General features: G+C 42.3%; 1 protein-coding gene across 1 annotated transcript; it reads left to right on the forward strand.

Moving 5' to 3' along the window:
• The first annotated feature begins 7,050 nt into the window (after positions 1 to 7,050).
• Positions 7,051 to 7,927, forward strand: LOC117736923 (putative uncharacterized protein BRD3OS). Its single transcript, XM_034542586.1, has one exon. The coding sequence runs from the start codon at positions 7,195 to 7,197 to the stop codon at positions 7,495 to 7,497; it is 303 nt and encodes a 100-aa protein (XP_034398477.1). The 5' UTR covers positions 7,051 to 7,194; the 3' UTR covers positions 7,498 to 7,927.
• The last annotated feature ends 300 nt before the right edge of the window (positions 7,928 to 8,227 follow it).

The raw sequence follows: 8,227 nt of genomic DNA on the forward strand, positions 1-8,227 counted from the left end.
GTGTCCTGAAGAGGCAGAATATTTTAATATTTGAACGGTTTCTGAAGCTGAACATGTGAAGGAAGAGAAGGGGTACAAGAAAGGTACAGAAGAAATATAATAATAATAATAATAATAATAAGTTTAATAATAAAGATTCAAAGAACAATAGTTGGAACTAAAAGAGCATTTCCTTCTGAAAATGGGTTAGAATACTGAAAGCTGAAATATTAAAAGAAATTTTAAAAAAAGCTGAAAATATCGAAAAGGGAAACTTCCTGCTGAAAAGAGTTGAACATCCCTGGAGTGGAAATGTATAACTGGAAAAGATGGAAGCAAAACGGCAACATCTAAATAATCCAAGACGTGAATCACAATCCAAGAAACGAGAGAGAGGAAAATGACAGAAATCAATTGAAAGATAGAGGGAGAAAGAGAAATTGAGAGAGAGAGAGAGAGAGAGAAAATGTGAAAAGAAAGGGAGAGAAAGAGACAGACAGACTTAATTTATTTGAAAAAACAAGCAGTCTAAAAAAAACTCAAGACCTTGAAATATAAAAACAATGTATAAAACATTTAAAACATTCCTCTAAACACAATTCAATGACTAACTAACAGAAACACAGAAGTGGCACCTCTGTACTGGTCTTGTTAGACCTTAGTGCTGATAAAGGACTCATCTCTGTACTGGTCTTGTTAGACCTTAGTGCTGATAAAGGACTCATCTCTGTACTGGTCTTGTTAGACCTTAGTGCTGATAAAGGACTCATCTCCGTACTGGTCTTGTTAGACCTTAATGCTGATAAAGGACTCATCTCTGTACTGGTCTTGTTAGACCTTAGTGCTGATAAAGGACTCATCTCTGTACTGGTCTTGTTAGACCTTAGTGCTGATAAAGGACTCATCTCTGTACTGGTCTTGTTAGACCTTAGTGCTGATAAAGGACTCATCTCCGTACTGGTCTTGTTAGACCTTAATGCTGATAAAGGACTCATCTCTGTACTGGTCTTGTTAGACCTTAGTGCTGATAAAGGACTCATCTCTGTACTGGTCTTGTTAGACCTTAGTGCTGATAAAGGACTCATCTCTGTACTGGTCTTGTTAGACCTTAGTGCTGATAAAGGACTCATCTCCGTACTGGTCTTGTTAGACCTTAATGCTGATAAAGGACTCATCTCTGTACTGGTCTTGTTAGACCTTAGTGCTGATAAAGGACTCATCTCTGTACTGGTCTTGTTAGACCTTAGTGTTGATAAAGGACTCATCTCTGTACTGGTCTTGTTAGACCTTAGTGCTGATAAAGGACTCATCTCTGTACTGGTCTTGTTAGACCTTAGTGCTGATAAAGGACTCATCTCTGTACTGGTCTTGTTAGACCTTAGTGCTGATAAAGGACTCATCTCTGTACTGGTCTTGTTAGACCTTAGTGTTGATAAAGGACTCATCTCTGTACTGGTCTTGTTAGACCTTAGTGCTGATAAAGGACTCATCTCTGTACTGGTCTTGTTAGACCTTAGTGCTGATAAAGGACTCATCTCTGTACTGGTCTTGTTAGACCTTAGTGCTGATAAAGGACTCATCTCCGTACTGGTCTTGTTAGACCTTAATGCTGATAAAGGACTCATCTCCGTACTGGTCTTGTTAGACCTTAGTGCTGATAAAGGACTCATCTCTGTACTGGTCTTGTTAGACCTTAGTGCTGATAAAGGACTCATCTCTGTACTGGTCTTGTTAGACCTTAGTGCTGATAAAGGACTCATCTCTGTACTGGTCTTGTTGGACCTTAGTCCTGATAAAGGACTCATCTCTGTACTGGTCTTGTTAGACCTTAGTGCTGATAAAGGACTCATCTCTGTACTGGTCTTGTTAGACCTTAGTGCTGATAAAGGACTCATCTCCGTACTGGTCTTGTTAGACCTTAATGCTGATAAAGGACTCATCTCTGTACTGGTCTTGTTAGACCTTAGTGCTGATAAAGGACTCATCTCTGTACTGGTCTTGTTAGACCTTAGTGCTGATAAAGGACTCATCTCTGTACTGGTCTTGTTAGACCTTAGTGCTGATAAAGGACTCATCTCTGTACTGGTCTTGTTGGACCTTAGTCCTGATAAAGGACTCATCTCTGTACTGGTCTTGTTAGACCTTAGTGCTGATAAAGGACTCATCTCTGTACTGGTCTTGTTGGACCTTAGTGCTGACAAAGGACTCATCTCTGTACTGGTCTTGTTAGACCTTAGTGCTGATAAAGGACTCATCTCTGTACTGGTCTTGTTAGACCTTAGTGCTGATAAAGGACTCATCTCTGTACTGGTCTTGTTAGACCTTAGTGCTGATAAAGGACTCATCTCTGTACTGGTCTTGTTAGACCTTAGTGCTGATAAAGGACTCATCTCTATACTGGTATTGTTAGACCTTAGTGCTGATAAAGGACTCATCTCTGTACTGGTCTTGTTAGACCTTAGTGCTGATAAAGGACTCATCTCTGTACTGGTCTTGTTAGACCTTAGTGCTGATAAAGGACTCATCTCTGTACTGGTCTTGTTGGACCTTCGTGCTGATAAAGGACTCATCTCTGTACTGGTCTTGTTAGACCTTAGTGCTGATAAAGGACTCATCTCTGTACTGGTCTTGTTAGACCTTAGTGCTGATAAAGGACTCATCTCTGTACTGGTCTTGTTAGACCTTAGTGCTGATAAAGGACTCATCTCTGTACTGGTCTTGTTAGACCTTAGTGCTGATAAAGGACTCATCTCTATACTGGTATTGTTAGACCTTAGTGCTGATAAAGGACTCATCTCTGTACTGGTCTTGTTAGACCTTAGTGCTGATAAAGGACTCATCTCTGTACTGGTCTTGTTAGACCTTAGTGTTGATAAAGGACTCATCTCTGTACTGGTCTTGTTAGACCTTAGTGCTGATAAAGGACTCATCTCTGTACTGGTCTTGTTAGACCTTAGTGCTGATAAAGGACTCATCTCTGTACTGGTCTTGTTAGACCTTAGTGCTGATAAAGGACTCATCTCTGTACTGGTCTTGTTAGACCTTAGTGCTGATAAAGGACTCATCTCTGTACTGGTCTTGTTAGACCTTAGTGCTGATAAAGGACTCATCTCTATACTGGTCTTGTTAGACCTTAGTGCTGATAAAGGACTCATCTCTGTACTGGTCTTGTTAGACCTTAGTGCTGATAAAGGACTCATCTCTGTACTGGTCTTGTTAGACCTTAGTGTTGATAAAGGACTCATCTCTGTACTGGTCTTGTTAGACCTTAGTGCTGATAAAGGACTCATCTCTGTACTGGTCTTGTTAGACCTTAGTGTTGATAAAGGACTCATCTCTATACTGGTATTGTTAGACCTTAGTGCTGATAGAGGAATCATCTCCGTACTGGTCTTGTTAGACCTTAGTGCTGATAAAGGACTCATCTCCGTACTGGTCTTGTTAGACCTTAGTGCTGATAAAGGACTCATCTCTGTACTTGTCTTGTTAGACCTTAGTGCTGATAAAAGACTCATCTCCGTAGTGGTCTTGTTAGACCTTAGTGCTGATAAAGGACTCATCTCCGTAGTGGTCTTGTTAGACCTTAGTGCTGATAAAGGACTCATCTCCGTACTGGTCTTGTTAGACCTTAGTGCTGATAAAGGACTCATCTCTGTACTGGTCTTGTTAGACCTTAGTGCTGATAAAGGACTCATCTCTGTACTGGTCTTGTTAGACCTTAGTGCTGATAAAGGACTCATCTCTGTACTGGTCTTGTTAGACCTTAGTGCTGATAAAGGACTCATCTCTGTACTGGTCTTGTTAGACCTTAGTGCTGGTAAAGGACTCATCTCTGTACTGGTCTTGTTAGACCTTAGTGTTGATAAAGGACTCATCTCTGTACTGGTCTTGTTAGACCTTAGTGTTGATAAAGGACTCATCTCTGTACTGGTCTTGTTAGACCTTAGTGTTGATAAAGGACTCATCTCTGTACTGGTCTTGTTAGACCTTAGTGCTGATAAAGGACTCATCTCTGTACTGGTCTTGTTAGACCTTAGTGTTGATAATGGACTCATCTCTGTACTGGTCTTGTTAGACCTTAGTGCTGATAAAGGACTCATCTCTGTACTGGTCTTGTTAGACCTTAGTGTTGATAATGGACTCATCTCCGTACTGGTCTTGTTAGACCTTAGTGCTGATAAAGGACTCATCTCTGTACTGGTCTTGTTAGACCTTAGTGCTGATAAAGGACTCATCTCTGTACTGGTCTTGTTAGACCTTAGTGCTGATAAAGGACTCATCTCTGTACTGGTCTTGTTAGACCTTAGTGCTGATAAAGGACTCATCTCTATACTGGTCTTGTTAGACCTTAGTGCTGATAAAGGACTCATCTCTGTACTGGTCTTGTTAGACCTTAGTGCTGATAAAGGACTCATCTCTGTACTGGTCTTGTTAGACCTTAGTGTTGATAAAGGACTCATCTCTGTACTGGTCTTGTTAGACCTTAGTGTTGATAAAGGACTCATCTCTGTACTGGTCTTGTTAGACCTTAGTGCTGATAAAGGACTCATCTCTGTACTGGTCTTGTTAGACCTTAGTGTTGATAAAGGACTCATCTCTGTACTGGTCTTGTTAGACCTTAGTGTTGATAAAGGACTCATCTCTGTACTGGTCTTGTTAGACCTTAGTGTTGATAAAGGACTCATCTCTGTACTGGTCTTGTTAGACCTTAGTGCTGATAAAGGACTCATCTCCGTAGTGGTCTTGTTAGACCTTAGTGCTGATAAAGGACTCATCTCCGTACTGGTCTTGTTAGACCTTAGTGCTGATAAAGGACTCATCTCCGTACTGGTCTTGTTAGACCTTAGTGCTGATAAAGGACTCATCTCTGTACTGGTCTTGTTAGACCTTAGTGCTGATAAAGGACTCATCTCTGTACTGGTCTTGTTAGACCTTAGTGCTGATAAAGGACTCATCTCTGTACTGGTCTTGTTAGACCTTAGTGCTGGTAAAGGACTCATCTCTGTACTGGTCTTGTTAGACCTTAGTGTTGATAAAGGACTCATCTCTATACTGGTCTTGTTAGACCTTAGTGTTGATAAAGGACTCATCTCTGTACTGGTCTTGTTAGACCTTAGTGCTGATAAAGGACTCATCTCTGTACTGGTCTTGTTAGACCTTAGTGTTGATAATGGACTCATCTCCGTACTGGTCTTGTTAGACCTTAGTGCTGATAAAGGACTCATCTCTGTAGTGGTTTCGCCTCAATGACCACCAACGTTAATCACGGAGTTCCACAAGGTTCTGTGCTTGGACCAATTTTATTTACCTTATATATGCTTCCTTTGGGCAACATTATCAGGAAACACTCCATAAACTTTCATTGCTATGCAGACGATACTCAATTATATCTATGGATCAAACCAGAGGAGACCAACCAGCTCGCTAAACTTCAAGAATGTCTTAAAGACATAAAAACATGGATGACCTCCAACTTCCTGATGTTAAACTCAGACAAAACTGAAGTTATTTTACTGGCCCTGAACACCTCAGAGATCAATTATCTGGTGATGTGGTTTCTGTAGATGGCATTGCCCTGGCATCCAACACCACTGTAAAGAATCTCTAGTTATCTTTGACCCAGACTTGTCCTTTAACTCCCACGTTAAGCAAATCTCAAGGATTGCATTTTATCATCTACGTAACATTTCAAAAATCAGACACATCTTGTCTCAAAAAGATGCAGAAAAGCTGGTTCACGCGTTTGTTACTTCCAGACTAGATTACTGCAACTCCTTATTATCAGGCTGCTCTAATAAGTCTCTTAAGTCCCTCCAGTTGATCCAGAATGCTGCAGCTCGTGTACTCACAAAAACTAAGAAAAGAGATCACATGACTCCTGTATTAGCTGCTCTGCACTGGCTCCCTGTAAAATCAAGAATCACATTTAAAATTCTTCTCCTCACCTACAAAGCCTTGATTGGTGATGCACCATCATATCTTAAGGAGCTTGTAGTGCCATATTGCCCCACTAGAGAGCTGATCACTAAATGTGGGGCTACTTGTGGTTCCTAGAGTCCTAAAAAGTAGGATGGGAGCAAGAGCCTTCAGTTATCAAGCTCCTCTTTTATGGGCATGAGTTAAGGTGAGCGCACCTTTGACGAGAAGGTCCAGAAGTTTATCAGAAGTTACGAGAAAAGTTGGAAATAGATCCGCTGGAGTTGTTCTCCTGATGTTCATGAGCTCAGCTCTGAGAATCCCAGCAGAAAACAGAATTTACGATAAAAACAACACAAAACAATGACCACCAACACACAGGCAGCCATCTTAGATTCACTTCCTAACTTAACTTCCTTTCTTTACTTCTTAACTTAACTTCCCAACTTAGCTCCATAACGTATCTTAACTTCCCAATTTAACTTCCTATCTTTACTTGCTATCTTATCTTAACTTCCCAACAACATGGACTAATAATACTGACACACAGGTTTTGTAAGCAGGACTTGGAGTAATTAAGGGTTGTCTGATCTGATCTTAGCGTCGACACAGCGTGGCTTTAGTACTCATACTAAATAATCTGAATAATTCTCCCACCTTCGGTTGATGGTGCCGATTTATATTTAACTTTACAATAGTATTATTATTTTATTTCGTAAAACTATCGCCTCATAGGAACCTTTGTTACTTAGTCGTGTGTTCCGACCCGGTTCACGGACCCGCCGTTGCTATTGGCTGCAGCAGCAGCTCTGGCGGCGACCTGCTAACGGTGCTAAAGATGCTAACATCGACTCAACCGTGAGAGAAGAGACACGAAACGTAGCAGTTTATATTCTGACTTGTTTACTCTCTTGTATCATTACGTCATGACGTCAGCTAGTGCGTTTATCGCCAGAGCTAACAGAAGCTAACTAAGCTAGCGGCCGGATGAGCTAACAGGAGTCAACGGCTGTTAGCCCCTCTCTCTCTCTCTCTCTCTCTCTCTCTCTCTCTCTCTCTCTCTCTCTCTCTCTCTCTCTCTCTCTCTCTCTCTCTCTCTCTCTCTCTCTCTCTCTCTCTCTCTCTCTCTCTCTCTCTCATATATAATATATATATATATATATATATATATATATATATATATATATATATATATATATCTATGCTGAAGGATCAGACGAGCAGTTGGACTAAGATGGACCTGGACCCGAGCCGGGCCAGTCTTCTTCAGACCATTTCTGTCACCATGTTGGTGTCAACATGTCGGCGTGCAACCCAGATGCTGTAGAAGAACCTCCTGGTTCCGGTTCTCCTGGTCTCAGTCGCCCCCCCCTGGCAGCGAAGGCCCTGTCGGAGGCCTTTGCCCGGCTGAGGTACCGGGACACGTCCCTGCTGGTCTGGCAGCAGCAGCAGCAGGACATGCAGGCCGCCTCACCCCCCACCTACCTGAGCCGCAGCCAGTCGGCCTGGTACAGCAGCTTTGGGAACCAGGCCGTGCTGGTCCGGGACAAGAAGGGTCTGGAGGATGCGGACGGGCGGTCCAGGATCTGCAGCATCATGTAGACCGGAACCAGGAACCTGAGCAGACTGGTTTCACTCCAATCTGGCGTGATGATATTTAAACATCAACAGTAAAGTTCTGGTCTTGGAGGACCTCGGTCTGAGACCAGATAGAAGAAGACACTTAGAGCCGGTGGGCAACGTATGATCTGAAAAGACCAGGTCCTGAACTACAAGTCCACCAGACCAGCTTATCTCCTGGTAGTCTGAACTGAACCAGATTCTGGTTCAGAGTTTACTCATCCTGTTAGGAGACCTGCACATAAAGGGGCGGAGTCTACAGCATCTGACCAATCAGACGAGGACGAGTCAGCTGTCAGATTCACACTGACGTTTATGAACGATGGTACAAGTTGAGTATTAGTACGTGATCCATTCAGGTCTCCATGACGACGTCGTTTACATTCAAACGAATAAAAGCAATTAAAAGTTGGTTTTGTGTCAAATTATTCTCACGTCACATTAGTGATATAAACTTACTTTATCTTTACTGTAAATAATGTGTTGTGTATGTGTGTGTGCGTTGTGCACGTGTGTGTGCGTTGTGCACGTGTGTGTGCGTTGTGTCTGTGTGCGTTGTGCACGTGTGTGTGTTGTATATGTGTGTGCGTTGTGTATGTCTGTGCACGTGTGTGCGTTGTGTCTGTGTGTGCGTTGTGCACGTGTGTCTGTGTGTGCGTTGTGTGTGCGCACATGTGTGCGTTGTGCACGTGTCTATGTGTGTGCGTTGTGT

This window comes from Cyclopterus lumpus, chromosome 9 (assembly GCF_009769545.1).
Source record: "Cyclopterus lumpus isolate fCycLum1 chromosome 9, fCycLum1.pri, whole genome shotgun sequence".
Lineage (NCBI taxonomy): Eukaryota > Metazoa > Chordata > Actinopteri > Perciformes > Cyclopteridae > Cyclopterus > Cyclopterus lumpus.